Raw genomic sequence first — 25,327 nt, 5'->3', positions numbered from 1 at the left:
TCATGTTCATGGTTCTTTTGGAGCAGCTTCTACTCCACTTTCTAGACTTTCAGATTCTTTACTAAAAGGCTTACTTTGAAGGAACCTGTCATCGTTTCATCATTTCTGCTTAGTTCCTCAGTGCATTGTTTTCCATTTATTTTTTTATTGTGTCCTGATTATGAACATTCTACTTTTGCTTGATATGCAAACCCAATTTTTAAATTCCCTTTGTCCTCGGAGATCTTGTAGAAGATGTCTCTTGTTCTTTCTTTTTTGTTGTCTTTTTTTTTCTTTTTTTCTTTACTTATTACATTCCAGGTGTCCTTGTATACAAGTTGCTAAACAATTGTATTAAGGATTCTGTTTCTACTTCTGTCAGTTTTACTTTTGTTTTTCATCTTTCTTCAACAGTTTAAAGAGTTTCATCAGTCCATTGAGACTTTTCTTTCCTTTTAACTATATACAAGACTTTTTTGCATTCTTTCCTGATAACCGCCCTGGTTGAGAACCACTGATCTACAGCTATCGCCTGAGTGTTTTGTATAATGTAGTAATTTTGGAAATAGAAAACATTTTAAATATAACCACAAACTTTTATTTTGGTACAAGAGAATATTAGGTATAAACCCAAATATTTATTTTGGTTCAGGAAAATACTGGAATCACACTTAAAGTGATAAAGAAAATGTTTCATTTTGTACTTAAAATAGTTTTGAAATTGGGCTCTATGTCCCAACAGCTGAATATGTAAATCTGAGCAGCATCCAGCTTTCTCCTAAATTTCTTGTTGGTGTAACTATACGCTGAAAAGCCTGATGCGCATTGATATGTGGATACGAAGGGGAGTAGAGTTGGATAGCCTTTCTGGCTTCTGACATCTATAAGTGTATTAGTCTTATTCAAACCCATTGCCAAGGAGGAAGTTTAGGGGTTCAAACCACCCCCCAAAATTTTCAGGTCAAAAAAAACAAAACCTGCTTTACTCATTAATTTTAACTGGTTAACCAAATCCCCATGCCAAGTATATGAGAAGCAAAACTTAAAATCCCTCCAGAACTACAACTCAACCAAATTTTGATTATTCACATTACCATTACCTACCTTTCTACCAATTTACATTGCAATAGAAGCAATAACTGACATAGCAGAAGTGACCATAGTGGAAGCTGCCAAAATGTGATAGCTGGCAGGCAAAGACTAAGGTGCAGGACGGGACGAGGATTTGATCCGAATTGCAGGTGAAAACTGAGGAAACTGTAGAAACTGAGGTGTCCACCACTGGTTCCTCTAATCAAAGCCACACCAAGGAAACAATGGAACAGGAGCAAAGAGAAGAAGCTGTGTCATATGCCGCAGATGACACAGATGTTTATATGAACAAGACTGTTTCTGATGACCATGTGAAAGCTCAATTAGTGCAAAATCCACAGACTCCATTGCCAGGATATGTATTTCCTCTGGATAAGAAGAGGCATCTAAAATTTCAACCCAAATGGTTCAGCAGATTTCCCTGATTGGCCTATTCATTTCATGTACAAGGTGCACTCTGTCAGTATGGTATGATGTTTCGAGGAGAAGTTGGGGGTAAAGGTGGTCATCAGAAGCTTGGTGCATTGGTTGCTAAACCGTTTGTGTGATGGAAAAATGCAACTAAAGTCTTCAGTAGACACCAAAAAACAGAGTACCATCAAAACAACTTGTGCTTGGGTGAAATTTTCTTGCTGATTCACAGTGGAAAATGTCTTGGTGTAATCCATCATCATGATAATGGAAATAAGAAAGCAGAAGAAAACAGAAAGAAACTTCTGCCAATTGTGGAAACTATTGTCCTTGGTGGCTGACAAGAGGGAGCAAAGATTCAGGACCTATTACCTGTGAAGAACGTTTGCATAATGATGGTAATTTCAGGGCCTTGTTCAGCTCTTGTACCAGATCAGGAGACACTGGCCTGAAAAGTAATCGGGGAGGGGGGGGGGAGAGAGAGTTTCAACCCCTCCTGATTTTTTTTCTGGCTATGGGCCTGGTCCTACCCAAACATCATTCAAGGGTACAGATTAAAATTTCATTTTTACAGAAGAGGTACACTGAATTTCAATAAAGTCATACTTTGGCATGGTCATTTAAAAAAATTAAAAGTTTTTTTTAAAGAGTTTAAATATTTTTCATGGAATTCCTACAATGCTTTTGTGGAATCCTAGCATTTGGAAACTGCTGTTCTTGATCGTCTGTTACCTTGGAAACCCTGCGATGAAATTGCTTACTGTCCTTATAGTTGAATGTAGGGTTAGTAAGGGAATAAAATAAACACTGAAAACTACAAAAGGCTCTTAAAAGAAACATTTGAAAAAAAAATGATGAAACAGTCCCAAATGAAGCAAGAGATATTGCTGGAAAATGAGACCAGCAGAGCAGAAGCCACTCAAACAGCCACTGGGGAAGAGCAAAGGACAAGTACAAATAGTGCTGTGTCTAATGATGCAGCTGGACTAATGCTGAAAGAATGTGAACTGCTGATACACTCAGATGTGAAAGTTCAAAGCGGCACAGCACATAGAATGAAAACATGGAATGTGGAAAATATGGATCAGTAAGCTAGACATTGCAAAGTTTCTTAATGTTAGAAATGCTTCCTCTTTTTACTGTAACTATAAGGATGCAACAGTAAACAATTTCACTGGCTGTTTTCTGTAACAAGCTAAAATAGTTCACAAATGCCTGAAAGTTTTGTCCAATTATGTTACCTTAAGGAACTAGATATATGATTTGCATTATAGGATACGAAACAAGTCAGAGTAAACTTATTTTATTGATATAATTAGTAACCGTTTTCTAGTTTCTTTTTCAAATGTTTCTTCTAAGAGCATTTGATAGTTTTCACTGTTTCTGTTATTCTCTCCCAAACCCTACAGGGTTTTGTTCTTCAAACAAGTAACTGAAATTAATTGAAATCAATCAGCATTTAAGCTAGTAGCATGTTAATTTTTTGCATCGTCATAATGAGCAAGAAGAACAGTTTAAAACACTATAGCGTAACAGAATTAATTTCTTTTGAAGCTTTTATTTCTAAGCTCTGACACAAATATTACAATTTGTAGTCAAAACATGCTACATATAGCTGTTGCTAACAAAAACTGGCATTTATTTATTAAAGTATTGAAGTATTGATATCCTATACTATTGCAAAAGATCTCAGAGTGGCCTGCAATTCTTCATTTGTCAATTAAAAGCCAGGAAATGTAAAAAAAAAAAAACCCAGTTCAAACTATTTAAAATGTAGTACAACCCCTGTATCTCTAAGGGATACATTCCTGAAACTGGAATACCTGAAACCACAGGGAAAAGTGAATCCTGTATTTTGATTATACTTGGGCTGGAACCATGTAATAAAATAGCATTAGAGGGACCTGTAAACATCACCACTACTACTACTTCTTTTTTTTCTTCTCTTCCTCTTCCCCATCCCCTTCTATTTATGCCTTGCCTTGCATTCTTGATCAAGACCCAAAGGGCCATCCATTTGTAAATCTCTCTAGGTCATTCAGTGCTATTGGATGCTATTCCTGGTCCAGAATACCATCATAGTTTTGACCTGGAGGACCTAGAGAGGCCCACACACACTTCCTGAAGGAATATTTTGTACTTTGGACATTGAGTCCGTAGATAAGGATAATAGCAACCATTGCATATGCACAGCTTGGATAAGTTAGGCCCAATATTATGAACCATGTTAGACAAAGTGAAACTGTCACCACAGGTAACAGGCAGTGGCAAACAGTAGCTAGGCATTGGAAAGGAGTTAAATGTGTGTTGCATCCTTCCCTGGATGCAATTGTGATGAAGAAAACATCCTACCACTCATGCTAAGGAAATGTTTACTTCCAGTCCAGTTAGCTTTTATGCATAAAGAGGGAAAAGGGCCACCTTGGTCTCCACATCCAGCCCTTCTTGGGCCAACCTTTCTGAAAGTAGCCAAAGGCTCAGTGTCCTTTGATTCCAAGAGTCACGTTCCCTGGGAAACTCCAGTTCTCCTTGTCTTCCTGCCTTTGAAACAGCAAGATTAAAGATTTGTTCTGTTGAAATTGGATTTTACATCCTTCTTAATTAAATTCAGTCCTTGTCAGTCTTTCAGTAATGTGGGCAGTATTCTTATTGAGGAATTTATTTGACCCAGTCCTGATTAATTTTGTAAATTACCTAATGCACTTTCTCTGCAAGTTGAATCTGTTTTGCTGTTTAGACTTTACTGTGAGTGACATGTATAGAAGCAGAAGGTCTCAATGCATCTTGAACCATCTTGTTTATCTTTATAATACTGTACAGGTTTTGGGATTTTCCACCTCACCTGGGAGACTTGCCATGATGGCTTTTATCCTGAATGCACTTACATGGTAAGTCACCATTTCAATTTCCGACATTTCTAAGAATAAATGTCTTTTGCAGTGATGAAATCAGGGATTAGACTTGTGCTGAGGTGTCCTTTGCGGGAGAGCTATTCAAATAATCGGTGTTGTTTAAAATTGCAAAAATAAAGAATGAAGTGTCGGTTGGTGTTTGGTTGCATAACCTACTCTGAATGTTACAGTTCCAGAAAAAAACAATAATTATATATTTGTGTGTGTTTTCCTTCACAGTGCCATAGGCTTATTGTATTTCATTCGACGTGGGAAGCAGTGTTTGGATTTCACTGTCACAGTTCACTTCTTCCACTTGCTGGGCTGCTGGATTTACAACACACACTTTCCGACTGCTCTAACCTGGTGGCTTGTACATACTGTTTGCACAGCACTCATGGCTGTCATTGGAGAATACCTCTGTATGCGAACAGAACTGAAGGAAATCCCATTAAATTCAGCCCCTAAATCCAACGTATAGACTGTCAGAGGTACCACCCCTCACTATCCACTGTAGCATCTGCGTACTACATGAGAATGCAGTGAAGAAACCCGATAGGTCAATTTGGACAGCTTAAGAACCCTCATGTGGAAGACTGGGGCTGTAATGCTTCCATGTGCACAAGAGTGTTATTTCAATATCATACCTCTTGCTCCTCGTGTAGACTCATCCATTTTGCTCAAGTGGCACATTCAATGACGGACACCAAAAATATAACCGTAGGAGCAGACAATGGACTGTTCTTGAGAATTTGTATGCTGAACACTGGATTGTGATGATCCCAGCCTGGGTTTTCTGTAGCATGGACACCATCTAGGTAGCTGTCTCCAGGCAGTTTGCAATGAAAATGTGAGATTGCTTTCCCCCGTCCCTCTGATTTACTTCCAATAGTTCTTTGAATTGAAAATCAAAGAGATAAAACAGTATAAGTGGATGTGATGCTGTATTTCCCACTTGGTTGCTGTGGTGCTAGAAGTTTGGTTAAATGCAGGGAGAAAGTGATCATATTTATTGGACTGGGAAAAATAATCTTTGAAAGGGTTTTTTTTAAATCAACTTTTTATTGGAACATTACAATTTATTGACCAGACAGGATTACATTGTGGATTAATTCACAATATGTAATTCAGGGGAACCATAATACTGAATTATAAATCTACCAGCTATGAGGAGATAAATACATAAGACAAGTCAGCCAGCCAGACAGGCTTGTTGACCACATCTTGCCAGGGATATCTGATTTCAGATTAGAATGGATCTGCTTCCAATGAGCCTTTTTTATATTACAATGAATGTATTTCCATAAAGATCTGGGGCTTTCTGCTCACTACTAGATTCTAATATTTATTAACCAAGGACACACTTTCTCTGCAGCAGGATGTTGTGTGGAACATTTGAAAAAAAAATTAGGATTACTGCCAAAACTGAATCACATTCAAAAGGAACTTACTCCGCACTCAATTTTAGTTGTCTCTTATTAACAAAGATCTGAGTAACTACGTAACTCCCTCCTTTTTTAAAGGGAGGACTAATCAGCAATGCCCAGTTGTAACTGTTTTATTTTCATTTCTGCCACTGAACTTCTCCTTGTATGTAAATATTTGTGAACGTCATTCATTTGTATAAATTATATTGGTAAGTTAATGCTTGGTTTGCAATGAATAGACGGAACATTTTACAAACAGAACTTGATAAACCATCACTCCAAAGGTGCCTGTTGGATTCCATTGATGCCACCTCTTATTGTCTTTTACAGGTAGAAGCTCTTGTTAAGGTTGCCTCTTCTGTTCATTATCCTCAGAAATGGTATTGGGAAGAAGGCAAAACTTTTCCTCCTCAATTTTACATTTCAAAATATCTCTCTGTCTTCAAGTTGTTTCCAAATTATGGCAACCCTACATAGAATTTATCAAAAGGGTTTCTTGGCATGGTATGTTCAGTGGGGGTTTGCTTTTGCCGTCCCGTTAGGCTGGGGGATTTGCCCAAAGTCACCCAGTGGGTTTCCATGTGTGAGTGTGAACCCTAGTCTTCAAGAGTTATAGTCCAACACTCAAAACTGTTACCATGCTGTGCTTTCATCAATATACTTAAGTGACAGTTCCTTCTTATATGAACATATTTTACAGAACAACGTGTCACTTTGCTTCCACAGGATGGCACTGTTGCCTTCTGAGTCGAGTACAATGGCCATTGCAATGGCAGAACACTGCATATTTAGCAATCTCTTTCCAATAGTTTCTTCTCAGTGGAAAACTTTTTCTGGTAATTTTTGCAACAGTATTTCAGTCAATATATAGAGCTTTGAAGTGTTACTCTTTGGAACTTGAGTTCCTATGAATCCTCGCATGCTGACTCAAGAGTTGTACTCCTAAGTAATAAATTTTCCAAGCAGTGGCAGGAAATGCCATTTGAAGTTATCCATACTCAATCGGTTTAGTTCAATATTGTCACATTATGAAGCTAATGGTTCTCCAATGAGTTAAGCAGAGGTCCTTCATGGGTTGACCCCCAGGTAGCCTTTCAACTTTAATGGCAGATTTTGAGCCAGAGAGTGCTTCCCCAAAATGGAAACCTTAAAGTGTTTTGGATTACAGCTCACAAAATTTATCACCAGCACGGCCAGTGATATTCAAAAATTAAAATGGAAAACACCATATGGTAAGATGATAATAATAATAATAATAATAATAATAATAATAATAATAATAATAATACTTTATTTTTCTATCCCGCCACCATCTCCCCGAAGGGACTCGGGGCGGCTAACATGGGGAAATGCCCAAAACAAAACAGAGTAGAACAATACAACGAATATCAAAATAAAAACAATAATAACTTCAATAAAATTAATAAACAATTTAAACATTTTAAAAAATACATTAAAACACATAAAATCAGAACAAACAAATAATAATAATAGAATATCAATCACTAGAGATGAAAGATGGAAGAATTTCATGCAGACAAGTGATATGTTCTCCTGCCCAGTATTTTTGAGCATGATGATGATGTTACATAACTTCATCAATGCATACCACTGTAGCATTAGTTGCAAACCATCAAGAGTGGTACTCTGATTTGATCTTTCTGCCCCAAAGGTCCCTAAGGCAGTATACAAATTTCAGGAACAAACAGTAAAATTAAGAACAAAGCAAGGCAATCTTTATATCATGCAGAGAACAAAATAAAAAATTAAACTCTTCAAATATGAAGTAAAGTGATCTTTGTGACTCACCTGAAACTAGCTAGTTGATCTGATTTTGTTAAAGAAGAAGATTCTGATTTGTGTCACTTACAAAAGAAAATTAACTATTCTGTTGATCTCCCTGATGTTGGTAAGGAGATCAATAAAATACTGAATTTTACCCTGGAAGGACAGGGTCTTTGAAGAAGACTGCAAATTGGGAGATTCACATGGAAGCAGAAAGTATCCACGCATCTTGAATCCCCACCATTAGGAACTTAATAAATAATTGCAGCTTTGAATTGGGCCTGAAATGAATTGGGAGTTGATGTGGTTGGCAAAAGAACATGGTGTTATAGTCTATGAAGTGTATACAAAATGCTCTCCCTGCTTTATTTTTTTGCTCTAGCTGCGTTTTCTTAAATCTCTTCAAGAACAGCCACAAGAAGGGTAAATGAAGAAACTAAAAAGCATAGAACCAACATACAGGCGGTCCCCAAGTTAAGTTCTGTAGGTTTGTTCTTAAATTGAGTTTGTATGTAAGTCAAAATATTTTAAAGTGTCACTCCAGTCGTGTGTGTGTGTGTGCGTATGTGTGTATAAAAGCTTTGGATAGCATAGGGAAAGGTTAACACCCTGTGGGGTGTTGGTTTGTTTGTTTTGTTTTGTTGTTGTTGGCGCCTCTGTTCAGAAGATTTCACTTCACTTTCTGTCTCTGTGATAATTGGATTTTGAAAAAAATTGACTTATTGTGGAAACAAAGACTGGTGAGAAAGTTTCAGTGGAGACACCTTTTCCCCATGATAACCTTTTCGGGAGTGATTTTCCCTTCCTAAGGGTAGATTTATATCACCAGGTGTCTTCTGCATTGATAGATCCACAGATCACGTAAATAACAGACTGTGGCTTTCAGCACTTGAGTTGCTCCAAGAAAGTGTTTCCACAACAGCTGGTTCTGTTCCAGAGTCTGTTGGCAAATACTTCATTAAGCAACGTTATATTTTGTTAAGAACGAATATGAGAACAGTTGTTTTTATTTCCAATTTCATTTAATGAACAAGGGTGTTTTTTTTTTGTTCTTGTTTGGAATCTAAGTGACTACATGACAATTTATAACAACAGTTGTACATGAAATATGAGATAAACATTACTAAGCATTGTATTCCCCTGAAGAAACCTTGTACCTCCATCTCAGATTTGAAAAATAGGTCTGACTAAAACCTAGTGGTCTTAAAGGCAAACGTGATGCATAATCTAATCCATGTTTTATTAATGTCTAACCCAGTCATATCTTTGTGGCTCATACCACAAAAAGTGAGTGGATTAAAAAAACTGAACCTTCCAGTTCCTCAATGTATTTTGTCAACTGAATTTCATTTTTTAAATCCAACACTACTTCCCAAAATGGGCTATTCTAAAGAGAAGTGAGGGGCATGTGTAGAAATGGGGCATCCAGAGGAACTTCCATGATTCCATAACATTAAGCCATGCCATTTAAAATGGTGTCAAACTGTATTAATTCTAAGATGTAGATGCACCATAAGTGATAGGATCCAGGGGTCTGGCACTGTTTGCAACCCTCCTCTCTTTCTATTGATAGAAGTAGAAAAGAGAAGGGCTGAGATGTGCAAGTTCTGAGGTTCTGTTTCTGACATTTCATAGAATCAAAGAGTTGGAAGAGACCTCGTGGGCCATCCAGTCCAACCCGCTGCCAAGAAGCAGGAAAATTCACATTAACACCTCTGTCTAAGACCCTGCAGTAGTCAACTACACTTATGGTGTAATGCTGTCTCATATACTCATTGCAGATGCAGTAAGCAAAGCAGTTGAAATGTGGAGTGGCTGCAATATGTGGGCTGGTCAACATAGTTGACACTGTGCTAGAACTATGTAAGAACACAGGTCTTAAAGCAAAAGATGATTTACATACAGCTGGTCAACTAATGAAGACAGAATACCCACCTCTTCCCGTTCCTTCCAACAGATTCACATCACCACAAAATTGCAAAACAACCTTTCTCTCTTTTAATACCATCTTCAGTTTTGCCACCATATAATCCCTCAGAAAAGTAGGAAAGAAAAACATTGGTTGTCAGGAAGAAAAGCTTCTTCATAGATGCAGGTAGACACAAGTGCAAATGTCCATTTTGCAGGTAGACCTGAGATCGTGGAATTTCTGTGATCATGTGTTCAAATGCAACTGTACAGATCAATGAAAGCTATCTGTTTCCAGATTAATATGGGGATGCAGCCATATAGATCCCACAGTAGATCTTTCTTGGGACTGAAACTGAATTTGTTTCTCAGAAGAAATCCAGCCCTGATGGCTTCAAAGATTTTGGGTGGCTCACTTCTATCCCATGTTTTCTGTTCAAAGATGGTGTCCAGTATATTTTCACACAAGTGCGTTAAGTTAAGGTTTTATAGATATGGGAAGAGAGAGTCAATACAACAACATGAGAGTAGTTTCACCAGAGCATATCCAAACTAGCTGATTAAGTTATGGAAGGCATTGATGCCAGTTTGTGCCATACAAACTATATTTCAGTTGGTTAAATCTTCAATCCCTGTACATCTTAAAGTGGCCAAATTGAACTGGAGCCTACCAGACTTCCTATTTATAACTCAAATTACTGGACAAACTAAAGATTAGGAAATGTTTCCATTCACTAAACAAACAACTTTAATAGTGTTTAGCAGAAAACTTGGAAACAAAAATATGTACATCTGAATACAATTGCAGAGCTGCTCCTTTTAACCAAAGTGACCATAAGAGGCATGCTTAATAACAACATAGTTAGAACCTGCATGGAGCCATCTACTCTTTTTATAAATTAAGCCAAGTGACCATAAGAGTGATGCTTAATATCGATGGAGTTGGAATCTGTACTGAGCTGAGATTCTGGGAGTCGCTAGGTGCGCAGAGGTCAAAAAGGCTGCCTTGAAATTTGATCTTCGTCGATTCCTTTTTTAACATTTCCCAGATAGTCACTGCCTCCCTCTGGCACTCCCAAAGGGCAGTCATGGCGCAAGTATGAAACTCATCCCAATATCTGTAGCAGGAGGAAAAAGAGGATTCTTTTAGTTCCTTGCTATTAAACAAAAGCAGATAAACATGATCTGTATATGAAGACTACATGCCCTGATACCTGGACCTTTTCCCCATACGAGTAAGCCTAGGAAAACCCTACAAAATCCAGGAATCAGCGTAAATTGACAGGCAGTTTGATGTTCAGCACAAATACGTACACACTCAGTGTAGGGACGTCTGATCTCACCCTTCCTAGAGTGATTCTATCTTATAGAAAAAAATCACCATGGCATAAAATGAATGTGTGATTTAGTCACTAGATGGCACTAGATGCCCTGCACTGGTTTTTCTGGATTAACAGAGAAGGTGAGTAGTAAATGCTTGTATGTGTGTATATCTATGCATGAGTAAGGTGTTAACACTATAGGTATAAAAGGCGTGTGTGATAGTTGCAGAGAAAGAGAGAAGCACATTTGAAGAAAGTGAATGTATGATGTGGGAGGTGTGTGTGAGTGTATATGTCAATTGTATGAATGGTGTATGTGAATGAATAGGATGCACACTGCTGGCATCCAACTAATGGAAGAGATCTTTCATTTTACAATTTGACCTCTGAGGTTCATAACTTAGTTCCCCACTCCTAATTTATTATACATTGTCATCAAACACACCTGGTGCCAACAGGACTGCTGACCAAAAGGTCAGCGGTTTGAATCCAGGGAGCGGGGTGAGCTCCCGTCTGTCAGCTCCAGCTCCCCGGTGCGGGAACATGAGAGAAGCCTCCCACAGAATGGTAACTCATCAAACATCTGGGTAACATCCTTGCAGATGGCTATTTCTCTCACACCAGAAGAAACTTGCAGTTTCTCAAGTCGCTCCTGACATGGAAAAAAATCAAATACACCCAGATAGTAAAAACTCTATAAAAAACAACTTGCTTTGGATTTCCTGCCTCCTAATTAATTCAAACATTATTGTTGCTGTTCTGTGTCTTCAAGTAATTTCTGACTCATGGTGACCCTAAGGCAAACATATAATGGGATTTCTTGGCAGGATTTGTTCAGAGGGAGTTTGCTCTTGCCGCCTTCTGAAGGTTGAGAGACTGTGATTTGCCAAAGGTCACTCAGTGTGTTTCCATGACAAAGCACGGATTTGAACAATGGTCTCCAGAGTCCAATATCCAGACTACTATACCACACAGACTTTCAAATAACCTGAGCAATATGGAGAAAGGTAAAATGTTCCATTGTATTTTATTTATTTATTTATTTATTATATTTATATCCTGCTTTCTCTCACTCTGAAGGGGACTCAAAGTGGCTCACAGTATGGCAAAATTCAATGCCACATATACAGAACAAACAAGTAAAATGCAACACATCATCTTAAAAAATAAATAACAACATATAAATACTATAAACTGTTAAAAGCCATAAAACCAAGTCAGCGTCATTTGCATTGCTACAATTATGGCAATTCTCTTTTGCACTTATCCAAACGCCTAGACCTGGCACTTAATTGTGCAATAGTTTGTGAAGAATTTAATTCTTATACTAGACTTGTTGAAAATGTTCTCATCATAGAAAAACACTTAATTTTAAGTTTCTATTTTTGCATAAGTAGTGATTTCAGATCCCATCAGGCTCTGTTACATTGAAACAAGAAACTTTCTAACATAAGCTGTGTTGGATTACAACCCCGCATCTTCAACTAATGGCAATTACCTTCAGTCCTGGTAGATTCTGGCTAGGGCTGATGGTAACTGTAGTCCAATAGAGCTGTATGTGCCAGGTTGGGAGGCCTTTTCCAGGACTGTCTTTGTGCAATCATGAAACAACACTGCTTGTTTGTTTGTTTGTTGTTTTAGCTGAGGTCATTTATCCAAATACCAGCTGCAAAGAGCTCATTAAATAGAACTATTGTGGCAGAATAAATAAGATCCTGAGATCATGATGAGAGAAGCTGGTGCCAAACTAGGTTAACTCAATTTTGTCTGATAACAGAGAATTTCCCCTAGAACCTACAGAAATATAGTGGAAGAAAGCAACAATTCACGTAGAGGGCAATTCTAAATTATTTGACCCCAGGATAAGGAAATCTGAACAAGGAATGAGAACAAAAGTGTCAATTTTCACTGAAGGTTGTTTTCTGCCCCTCACTGCAGACACCTTTCCACTGAATAACTGCTATTCCCCAAATGCCTCTGGGGTTTTTGAGGTCTCCATCTGCTCAGTAAGACAGACTAAGGCCACATGACTTATCAGACTCATGAGGGAATGTTGCACAAGTAAAAAACCAAGAAGGCAGCTAATTTCATAGTACGGTGCTTCTAGGGGCATCAATTATTCCAATCTCCATATCTGTCACTGACTAACCTATTCTCACTAGCAGCAAGGGTGCAGGAATTCGAAACCACTGTGTTTCTGATACATGACGGCAGGAAAGAAAGCAATCAAGCTGTGTCCTGGATTTGTCTTTCTCCTGGTGGGAAAACTGAGGCAAAATCAAGTCTTGCATTACAATGTGGGAACTCTACAGACTCCACATTTTTTCCTTGCATTTTGTCCATCAACAAAAGGTCTATTCAGTGATCTGCCATATATACTCATGTATAAGTCAACCTCATGTATGAGTCAAGGGCAGATTTGTGGGCCGGGAGATGGGGTTTTTTTTATACAGTCTATGAGACTGTATAACGACGCTCCATGCAGTCATGCCGGCCACATGACCTTGGAGGTGTCTATGGACAACGCCGGCTCTTTGGCTTAGAAATGGAGATGAGCACCAACCCCTAGAGTCGGTCACGACTGGACTTAACATCAGGGGAAACCTTTACCTTATGGGACAGTACTCACATTGACTTATATTTAAATCAACCCAAGTTTTGGGGATTGATTTGTTGACTAAAATGTCAAGATGAGTATATAAAGGAAAATATAAAGGAGGTTAATTGGGCAGATTGAATGTAGTTGCTTTTTTTGCTTAATGTATTCTGCTTCTTATATCCTCTGTTATTTACTAGACAGGCCAAAAAACTGAACAGGGGATCTGGAAAACACATCTTTTCTGTAGCTTCTGATTATTTATCCTATATGGCCAACATATTTACAGATGTACTGACACTATTTTAAGAGCTGGAAGCTGGCTTTAAGGAACCTTAGACTCTCTAAAAAATATTCACGGCGAATGTCAAAAATTTCTTAAGAAATCTTTTCCAATGAAACCGGAATATTATCTTTTGGGAATATTTGATCTGGGACTATTCGCAGACCCAAATATGGACAAATTGTTCACTTTCTTATCAACAGCAGCGAGAATAGTATTTGCTAGAGGCTGGAAGTTGGACACGACCCCAAATATAAATGATTAGATTATTAAAATAATGGATATAAAAGATATGGATAAACTAACTTTTTTATTAAAAGAAAACAGTGGCAGAGGAATGAAAAAAAACAGATTGGTCACTTTTAGAAGATTATCTTGAGGAACTTTAAAGATACAAGTGGGAAAGAAACTATTATTAGTTTTGACATTGATAGTACCAAGGTGTTATTCTTTTTTACAGGAAGAGTAAGAGCGGAAGTCACTGAATTCCCGCATATATTTTTTATATATTTTTTTTCTTTTTTTCCTTTTTTTTCTTTAGCTATCTTTCCCGCTTTCCTATACACATATTGTTCCGCCACTTTCCTTGTATATATTATCTTTCTATATACATTTTCTTTTTTCTCTCCTTTTTCCTACTTTCTATACCTTATATTGTTCCCCTACTTTTTATGTATATAAATCTTTTTCTCTTTATTAATAAAAATTTTATGAAAAAAAAGGAACCTTAGACTCTCTAGACCAGGGATCCTCAAAACTTTTTAAACATAGTTCATGATTCCTCAGACTGTTGGGGACCAGACTAGAGTTTGAAAAAAACATGAACAAATTCCTATCTACACCACATATATTTTATTTGTAGTGCAAAAAAAAAACCCCATGAAAGAACAATACAATATTTAAAGTGAAAAACAGTTTTAACCAACATAAATTTGCCAGTATTTCATAGGAAGTGTGGGCCTGCTTTTGGCTGATGAGATAGTCAAGTTAATTAGGATTGTTATTGTTGTGTGCCTTCAAGTCATTTCACACACAGGGCAACCCTAAGTCTAAAGCAGTGGTTCCCAACCTTTGGGCATCCAGATGTCTTGTACTTCAACTCCCAGAAATTCCAGCCAGTTTACCAGCTGTTAGGAATTGTGGGAGCTGAAGTCCAAAACACCTGGAGGCTCAAAGGTTGGGAACCACTGGTCTAAAGTTTAGGGCAGGGGCAGATAAATGGCCATGGAGGGCTGCATCTGGCCTTAGTCTGGAAACCCTGCTCTAGGCTGTGAATGCTTTGCTTCATGCCAGATTTCATTCATAAGCGTATGTGTAAACATGCGCATGCGCAAGTACAAGACCAGCAGTGCATAGCATAATACACAATTGATTAGTATCAGCATGACTGCAATCATATGCATGGCTATTTGGGAGCAAGCTCTAATCACTTGGCAGTCTTTATTCTGTTTTGATCTGTAAAACACACTGAGCTTGAACAAATGTCTTCAGCCAGATGAAATGCAGTCTTTAATTTTAAAATTAGAAATGCAAAACATCATGCAAAGAAGTGCTACCATTTAATTTGCTACAGGCATTTAAGAATATAATTGCATTATAAAGATACTCAGTCTATGGTTGATTATTTTCATAATTCTCTGGCTTGTTCTCTATGCCATTTGTAATAACAGTAAAGCTTGCAATTAGCATTATCCCCTTATTCACCTTCCAGAGGAAGAGGGCTTTGTCAATTACTCTGCATGCTAATAGATATCATTAATCCTAATCAGTTATGAAGCTGCACTCCATCACAATTTGCCTCCAATATACAATTGTTGTTATTATGCCTGTACTGTGATATCTCATATTTTATACACTACAGTACCATAGGCTTATCCCTGGATGCATCACTATTCCAAGCCCAGGTAATACAATTCAATATAGTAACCGAGCTACAAATGAGAAAGTTCTTGATTCAAAATATTCTTCTCCCATGAACTCTCTAAGTATCCCTAGGCAAGTTATGTTCTCTGCCTCAGTCTCCCCCATCTAAACTTCCACTACCATGTGCAATATGTGGGATAATAATATTGAGTAATCCAAAGGACAGTTGCAAGGCCAGAAAAGGGCAATATTACATTTGTCTACACAGTCTCAAGTGTCTTACTGTGAAGATGCAGACTAAGAGCTTGTCTACACTGGCAAAAAAAAAAAAGCCCACCTTAACACCGCAGATGGACCACTGACTGTCCCCATCATACTCAGTCTCCAGTGAGTATTGAAGATGGGTTTTGTGTTTTTTGTTCTAAGGCAACTCACATAATCTCTGAATATTAGGCATGTTAACTGGAGCATATAGAAGTAGTGGTCCAAAACATCTGTATCACTTTGCCTAATGCTGAAATAATCAATGTACATAAAAATAATAACCCCAGATTCTAAATCACAGTCTATTTCTCATTTGTTGTTATAATTTCCTTCCTCAGGATTCTTCAGCCAGACAGCTGTCTCCCCATTCAGACTCACCTCATGTTTCTTTTTGAGACCTTTTGGTTTTTTTTTCATTAATACTTCACCATGCAAAATGAGAAATGTCTTTATCCCTTAATCCAGCCTGCTCTTGCTGGTGTCCTAGTTTCTTATTTACAGTCTTCTCTGCCTTTTTGGATTCCAGCAGCTCTACTTCTACCAGCCTAGCTATTTCATTGCCACCACATTTTTCAACTTTTCCTAAATTGCCTTCCACATTTCCTAACTCACCTTCTACCCTTCTCAATCCAATATGTTCACAATTGAAACCTTCAATGACATACATATATCTCAGACAACTCTCCATTTCTTCCTTCTTCTGTCATTGCTTTTAATCAGGCCCTTCACCCAAGTGTGCTCCAAGCTGAACATCCACAGCCTTGACGGTGCTTTGCTACTTAACATTCCCTTTAGTTCTGATTAGATGAGGAGGAAACAAATGGCTGCAACCCACTTCCGCCTCAAATGTCTTATTGTCAAGGTGCAGACTAAGAATTTATCTACACTTGAAAAAATAAAACCAAAAACCCCATACCACCATGCATGGACTGCTGGTTGTATTCATGGCATTCAGCGGCTTCTAGTGAGCATCATCGTGTTTAGGGTTTGTTGCGGGTTTAAATGGACTGTCCTGTTTTGGGTAAAGTCAGGGGATATCTCTGAATATTCTGGGGTTTGGGGACAGCCTAAATAGTGGGATCAGGTGTGATTAGATTTGATACACTCCCCAAATGGGACATTGACACTATCACACTTTCTCTGAATTCATTCAATACAGGGAAAGGAGATGGATTGTGTCTGCTGCTGCCACTGCTGACCAGCCATGGAGCCACATACAAAGCCCCTGTGTTATGTCAGAATGGAGTCCCCACATGACCAACAAGGAGGGAAGACTCCATCAGACTAGAGTTTGAATCTTGCACTCAGCCACAAAAACCCACGGCTTTCTAAGCCTACAGGAGGAAGGCAATGACAAATCTCATCTGGATAAATCTTGCTAAGAAAACTCTAGGATAGGGTTACCATAAGTTGTAGTTCAATAAAAGGACAAGCACAAGTTCCCTTTCTATAGAGAAACATTTTACTCACCCTAGCTTAAAAAGTAGAGGTGTTAAGAATTCGTAACCAGATACCTCTAATGTTTAAGAGATACACATCTGGTCTGATCTCCACACTGCCTGGGTTCTACAATACATCTGTCAGGGTTTTGGTCTTATAGTACAGGAATTTAACTTTCGATTTTATTTTCTGCATAGATGGGATCCTCCTGAATATGAAGAAATACACCCTTAGTCTATGAGTGGATTTAGTAGCAAAGTGTGCCAGTGATGTACATAGAGCCAAAAAGCTGAAAAGGATCACAAGGGCCATCTAGTTCAGCCCCCTGACATGCAGGAATACACAATAAAAACATTCCCAGCATATGGCCATCCACCCATGTATAGTAGTTTGATATAAATGAAGTACTAAAGCCAGAGTTAGCTGCTCACCCACAAACAACATGCAGTCCTTGCACCGGGGTCTTTTCCTCTTCCTCCTCCTCTTCCTCCTCATAGCTGGCCATATTTTCTCCCAGTTTTAAGATGCAGTCAGAGAAATCCTGGTAAATGTTTTGACACTGAGCTTCGGCAGTCAGAGATCTGAGCAGATACCCTGCGTAAACAGAAAGGGGATATCATCCTAATTCTCTGCCAAGCACCCTTCTCTCAGTTTGGAACTGTGCATTTCAACAGGAATTCAACTTATTTAAGGTTCATATATAGAATGGAAATTACAGGAGAGATAGAATGTACCATCAGAGAGAAGACCAGAGTTAATGGATATAAGTAACTATATTTCTTCTCACTTCGTGTCTTTGGGCTACTACATTACTAATACATCATTTTCAGCCACATAGCTGTGGACAGTCCACTTTTGTTGCTGCTATTCTGTCGTGCATGTGAATACATGTATTTTCTGTTTAAGGAGAAGTGCACTAACGCTAATATACTAATGTATACACGTGTGCACACCCATACACACCCAAACTTCTTTTTAAAAATAAATAAATTTCAACCCAGGAAAAAGCTACTTCCTGGTGAGAATGTTCACCTCCCACCAGCCACTTCCAGCTTCCACTAACTCCTCTTCACAACAACATAGCGAAGTGATGCAACCTGGAAGAACACCACATTGCTAAAAGTTTGGATTTCCAGTAAAACCTTGCTGTAAACGACAAAGTTTTTAAATGAATTAAAGCCAAGTGAAACACATTGCAAAGTAATAGTCATGGACATCGTGTGACAGGATCACAATCCCAATGAGGTGAGTTTAATCCATGTACACAAGTCCTAAGAGAGCTTGTGATGAACTCTATCAGTTAGGCTCAAAGGTGCTACCTGACTCCTTCATCTCACCCCAACATTTTTTCATTGAATGCTGTAATGGATGTTCACTGGCATCCTATTAGTGACTTACATATGTACATATAGCTTGCTTTACACACGAATAATGATTTTTTTGGAGCAATGAACAACACTTCACTCCAGCTGAAGGGGGGTAAGTGGAGTTGTTAATGTACTCACACAATAAAATACACAAAGCATTGTGTAACTATGCCTTGGCTCTATGAATTGTACTTGTCCATAGGACTGAATGATTGCAATTAAATGATGGGTTGTCAGCCAAGCTCATTTACCACTGAGCCACGTATATTGTGCTGCATTGGTATTCCCTGTAGAGAATGTGTAAGGTAACTTGGCCAGCAGGTATGCTGAAACAATGTAAAATCTCAGCCTGGTACAATCATCCTTTTGAACACTTTTTAAAAATCATTGTTGATAATAAAGTTCAAATCAGTCAGTAGTGGGGACCTCTGTCACATGAAGACAATGTTGCTAGCTTGATATTCCATGATATTCAGGATTGATAATAAGAAAGCACCTATGCTAACAAGTTTGTCTCCGATCTAAATACCAAATCAAAGTACTGATTTCACTTAACCTTGTCAATGTTTCTCTGTAAAATTTATATTTCACATGATGCACACATTTCTGACTTTATGAAGGACCTACATCCCAAAATACAGCCATTATTGTCATTTTGTCTACATAAAAAGAAAAGCTTTGCAACCCTCAAATAGGAGATTTCCTTAATAACAAGGAACACTTGCTATCCTGATAAAGGACACGCTTTCTAAGCCTTAAATAAGGAACAGCCTATAATAAGGGGTGCCTGTCACCCCTATTATGAGGTGTAGGTTTCTCCTCAAATAAAAAGAAGGCAGTATTAGTAAAGTTGAGTATCCTTTATTCAAAATATTTGGAAGTGTTTTAGATTTTCTTTCAGATTTTTAAAAATAGCCCTATATGCATATATGTATATCATGAGATATCTTGGAAATGGGACCAGAGTCTAAATCGATTGTGTTTCATATACATCTTATACACATAAAAGGTAAAAGTTTCCCCTGACGTTAAGTCCAGTCATGTCTGACTCTGGGAGTTGGTCTCATCTCCATTTCTAAGCCAAAGAACCGGTGTTGTCCGTAGACATGTGGCCGTCATGTGGCCGTCATGACTGAATGGAGCACCGTTACCTTCCCGCCAGAGCAGTACCTATTGATTTACTCACATTGGCATGTTTTCAAACTGCTAGGTTGGTAAGAGCTGGGGCTAACAGCGGGTGCTCATTCCGCTCCCGGGATTTGAACCTGGGACCTTTCGGTCTGCAAGTTCAGCAGCTCAGCGCTTTAACGCACTGTGCCACCAGGGGCCCCCAATAGTATATCAAATTACATAGTCTAATTTGATATACTATTTAAAAAATAATTTTGTGCATGAACTAGAATTTGTGTCCATTGGAGCCATGAAAGCAAAGGTGTCACTATCTCAGCCAGCCACCTGGACCATTTTGGATTGCAGAATTCCAGAGAAGAGATGCTCAAGAGATGCTGTATCAATACTTGAAAGTTTGAGTAAGTGCTTTCTGTTGTTTGAACTACAGTTTGCTGTCCAGGGGATTCTGGGAACTGTAATCCAAACAAGAGAAGGAACTTTCCCCAGTTCTGATCATGAACCCTTTAGTCTTTAGGATTCTTTATTCCCTGGGGAGAAAGATAACTCTTGGACTGGGCACTTGGCCAGGACTTACCCAAAGTGAGGAGGAGCAGCGCCTTGGTGCCCAACCGCTGCCCCATCGCCGCCGCCTCCTCCTCCTCCTCTTCCTCCTCCTGCTTCAGGAACTGGACTCCATCCCGCCTTCAACCGCATGCCTCCAGCAAACCCATCATCCCCACCTTGGAAAGCAGGACACGGTCCCTTTGCCCCAGTTCAGCCTCTCCTTCCCGGGATTGCCGCTTCCTCGGTGCTTCAAGGCGAGGCGAATTTTTTTATTATTATTTTTTGGACACTGTTTGGAACCCGCCAACTCTCCTTGTTCTTCTCTTTTCGAGGGAAGGTTTATTCCTCGGCTCTTTGCCCTCCAACTCCTCCGAAAAAGTGGCTCCGTTCGGGGAAAAAATGCCTCTCGGTGGGAGATTAACCCGCAGAACTTGCCACGGTGCTTTTTGCGTGGAAAATGCCAGGTGAACTGAAGAGTGAAGGGAGGGGGAGAAAGGAGGTGCGTGAAGGGGAGAGGGAGCGTTCTCCTCATCTGGACAGAGGCAGAAGGTACGCAGAGGCAGGGGAAGGATCCTTTTTTGGACTATTGTTCCCAGAACACTTCCATTATCACGATCTCAGTCAGCAAGGTTTGTGGCAGCAAAGGTCCAAAAAAGTCGTCCCTCCATGCTGCTGGGTAGGAGGCTCTGGAAGCAGTGGTTCAAAACGTTAACTTCTTCCCCAAACTGCAGCAGAAGAACCCAAAGCATGTTTGCTGCTGCTGCTGCGGTTGTGTGCCTTCAAGCCATTTTAGACTTATGACGATTCTAAGGCTTTCTGGGGCTGAGAGAGTGTGACTTGGCCAGGGTCACTCAGTGACAGATAAGGAATTGGACCTTAGTATTTATTTATTTATTTACAGTATTTATATTCCGCCCTTCTCACCCCGAAGGGGACTCAGGGCGGATCACAATGAACACATATATGGCAAACATTCAATGCCAACATTCAATGCCAAACAACATACATTAGACAAACTCAGAGGCATTTTTTTTTAACATTTTTCCAGCTTCACGATTCTGGCCACAGGGGGAGCTGTTGCTTCACCGTCCAGTAGTGGCTGTACTTCCGCATTCCTTTCCTCGTGTTTTGCTGGCAGTTTTATGGTGTTGTAAATTAGCCTCCCCGCATAAAGCGTCCCTAAATTTCCCTAATTGACAGGTGCAACTGTCTTTCGGGGTTGCATAGGTCAACAGCAAGCCGGGGCTACTAATGGTCGGAGGCTTAACCCGACCTGGGCTTCGAACTCATGACCTCTCGGTCAGTAGTGATTTATAGCAGCTGGTTACTAGCCATCTGAGCCACAGCTCAGAATTCCAATTCTGAAATTGGAATTCAGCCCCTGGGCTCAATTGAGTAAGTCTTACTTTATTGAGTAAGTATCCGGAGTTGTAATTCAATTTTTGAACTACTACACTGCACCTGGTGGTGCAGTGGATTAAATCACTGAGCTGCTGAACTTCCTGACTGAAAGGTCAGTGGTTCAAATCCGGGGAGCTGGGTGAGCTCCCACTGTTAGCCCCAACTTTTCCAACCTAGTAGTTCGAAAACATGCAAATGCAAGTAGATCAATAGGTACTGCTCCGGTGGGTAGGTATTGGCGCACCATGCAGTCATGCCAGCCACATGACCTTGGAGAAGTCTATGGACAATGCCAGCTAATCTGCTTAGAAATGGAGATGAGCACCAACCCCTAGAGCCGGACACGACTAGACTAAATGCTGGGGAAAACCTTTAGCCTTACCTACACTGTTCTGGCTCTCAAGTATGAGACCTATCTTTTCCAGCAGGCCTACCCAGTCAATTTTAACTTATGAATTTTAACCTGCATTTTATCAGTACATTTTAAGCTACACTTTACCTGTGTGTTTAATAATGCTTGGTTTTATCTCACTGTTTTAACCATGTTGAATCAGCCTTGAGCCACATGGAGAGATGAGTGATAAATACATTGTTGTTATTATCCACTCCGAGTCCCCTCAGGGAGATGGGGCAGGCTATAAATAAAGTTGTTGTTGTTGCTGTTGTTGTTGTTGTTGTTGTTGTTGTTATTATTATTATTATTATTATTATTATTGCTGATTCAAGTAATTGGAATACACAGGGCTGCATTCTGGAGCATTTAAAGTAGAAGCTTACAGAACATTCTTGAAAGATCACAAAAAAATCTGGTTTACTTACACCAAGGCTGAGATCTTACATGGTGCTTATGTGGTATAAATCTACACTCCAGATAGCTGCATTACACCACCTTCCTCTTGAATATTGACACTGGGCAAATGGTTGTATAGCTGTCAATATGCTTACTTGTTGTCTCTTTGAGCAACAGGAATACTCAGTGCGTGTTTCTGCAATCCCAAGAACTGAAGGCACGCTTCATCTAAGAATGCACAACTACCTGTGAAATAATTAGATTTAGAAATTCCTCTTATGTAACCATTAACTGTATACTGTGTATGACACCTTGATGTGCTTCACAATTTCCATCAGTCCACATCCAATTGCCTTTGGTTGTAGTAGCCCATAACATTTGGAGAATACACATTGACCTATTCCCAAAATGCACCTTTTATATACTTGGACCATTGTCCAGAACAGCTGTCCTCAACCTGTTGTCTTTCAGACCTTAGGAATTGCATCTCCCACCATTCCAACCAAGAGAGGTTGGGGGTAATGAGAACTGAAGTCCAAAATATAACATTCAGTTATGCTGTTCTGAACATCAAAGCTTAAGACAGATATTGGCATGCAGGAATATTTGCAGAGGACTTCAGTTCACTATAAATCAGAGTCCGCTTGAAGGCACAAAACAACAGTACAACTAACCCAGAATAAAATGTGTTGTTGTTTTGGCTGCACGTTGTATATAAGAGAATTAGCATCAGTTAGGAGTGCAGTGAGAGAAATGCAAATCCGTCCTCTTGCTATAAGAACTGTTCTGAATCATCTCAGACTAGTTCCATGATTTCTCTTTTCAGAGGGCAAAGCAGTATCTTCTGATGAAGTCAACAATAAATCATTTAGTAGCATGTTGTCTTTCCACCTGCAGGAAACTTAGCCAACCCTAAGTTTTAGTTATGTGCACTTTCAGAATTACTATGGGACCATCTAGAAGTAAGTCATTTGGTAAATTCTTACTCTGGGGTCTTTCCATGGTGGTGGTGCAATAAATTTGCTCTAGATTTTATCCTGGGCTTTAATGGAGCTCTCCAAGGTTCTGAATGCTACTCTCCAACATAGAAACAGTGCTATGACTAGCAGCTCTTTAAAAATCTACACACATAATAAAAGTGAAAATCTGTATGTGTGTATGTGGCACAGGTGTCCGCTCACACAGACAGCCTCCAGCCTCCACAAACAGGCAATAGTTCTCAGTGCTGAGGAGCCACCAAGTCACTCCCTTCCAGGACATTGCAGGTTACAGAAAGCACATCCCAGTGTCCCTTTCTCTCTTCATTTGCATGACTCTGCCTACTGTCTCACCCTTAATTCTTTCCTATCCTTTCTTATGGCACAAAGCAAACAGAGGAATTGCCCAGTAACTGAACATACTAGAGAGGTTTGGGGAGAATTCAACATGTTTTATAGGAGTTGTACTGACTGGGATGTATAGTTCACCTGAAATCTAGGAGCCACACCAACGATGGACCTGGAACTAACTTGGCACACAGACCCAACATGGCCAACTTTGCATACTGGCAGGGTTTGAGGGTGATTGCCCTAGGAATCTGGGAGTTGTAGTTCACCCGTCTCCAGATAACACTGAACCCAGCAGATGACGGATCTGGACCAAACTTGGTACACAGATCCAACGTGGCCAACTATGAATACCATGGGACTTTTGGGAGGGTTGTCCCATGATTTTGGGGAATTGTAGTTTGCTCACATTCTTATATATTTTCTAATGGGAGCATTCATAAAAAACAAAAGCAAAGACTAAGTATTTTTCTAAGACATAGTGTAACATATGACCAAACTGATATGACCTGACATCAAAAAAAAAAAGAGAGAGGCCCTTTTCAAATAACCCAGGCATTGCCGGGTACCCAAGCTAGTCTAGAATAAAACTGAGAGTGGATTCACTGTGATAGTGACATAGAAGCCACTGGCTTCCCCAGTAGTGTATAATCATTGTTCAGGCTGTAGATAGAAGTATAAGGAAACACACATACATGCCCCTGCCCTTATAATATGAGACTTTGTCAAGGAAATGCTTTGTGAAGGAAATGCTAGGCAGATTTGGCATGAAGGAAGTCAAAAATATCAGTATATCAAAACAGAATATATCAACAATATATCAGAACAGAATGTATCAAAAGGCAAATGCTTGCCTCTGAGAATCAGAGAAGTATGAACTGGCATTGATAGGCTTTAAAGTTGATATAGAGAAACTGTTTGTGTAAGTCTATGTTAGTGTGTATGTGGTTACCTCTCCACAAATGTGGGCTTGAATTTTTTTTATTTGTTTACTCATAGATTTGATTTAAATGTTCTCTCTATGGATCTCTAGGTCCTTCAATGTGATTCTATGGTCAACTTCTGGCAGAAGTCAAAAAGCACCTCTTCAGGAATTTCTAGGTGTTTCAGCATGATTCTGTAGTTAACCTCTACCAGGAATCTCTAAGTCTTTCAGTTCTACTCTATGGTCAACTTCTACCAGAAGTTTTTCATTTTCAAGGGGATTATGTGCCTCTAACCCCAGAAAATTTGGAGAGCTGACTGTATACATGCAGACATAGATATGCTTATATTTACAAACATATAATCACAATATTTCCTATTGATTGTTAGTTAGTAATATTGTCTGTAAAGATGAAAATAAATATAAACAACAATAATTAGCAGAAATCAAATTGCAGAAAAAGTGACATATTATTAGGTTACATTTTGCATAATTCAAAATCTTAGCACCACCTGCTGGTTTTTCCTTGTACTCAAACCAATTCACCTTTTCTGAAATTGAGCCAAATGGTTAATGATAGCCAT

The 25,327-nt window shown here is 39.1% G+C and overlaps 2 protein-coding genes across 2 annotated transcripts in view; one reads left to right on the top strand and one right to left on the bottom strand.

Moving 5' to 3' along the window:
• The window catches only part of sys1 (SYS1 golgi trafficking protein), a 15,551-nt gene extending 6,636 nt beyond the window's left edge, over positions 1–8,915 (top strand). The window contains exons 3-4 of the mRNA XM_003225292.3: positions 4,303–4,370; positions 4,614–8,915. Coding sequence (XP_003225340.1) covers positions 4,303–4,370; positions 4,614–4,854 — 309 coding nt within the window. The 3' untranslated portion in view covers positions 4,855–8,915. The remainder of the gene's footprint in view (positions 1–4,302; positions 4,371–4,613) is intronic.
• Positions 7,075–25,327, bottom strand: LOC103280028 (neuritin). Its single transcript, XM_008117606.3, has 4 exons — positions 25,290–25,327; positions 20,334–20,440; positions 17,693–17,855; positions 7,075–10,611 (listed from the first exon to the last, which is right to left on the bottom strand). The coding sequence occupies exons 1-4, from the start codon at positions 25,325–25,327 to the stop codon at positions 10,386–10,388; spliced, it is 534 nt and encodes a 177-aa protein (XP_008115813.2). The 3' UTR covers positions 7,075–10,385.

Source organism: Anolis carolinensis, chromosome 4, assembly GCF_035594765.1.
Source record: "Anolis carolinensis isolate JA03-04 chromosome 4, rAnoCar3.1.pri, whole genome shotgun sequence".
NCBI lineage: Eukaryota > Metazoa > Chordata > Lepidosauria > Squamata > Dactyloidae > Anolis > Anolis carolinensis.
The sequence above is the reverse complement of the archived record's forward strand: the minus strand, read 5'-3'. Positions and strand labels throughout refer to the sequence as shown.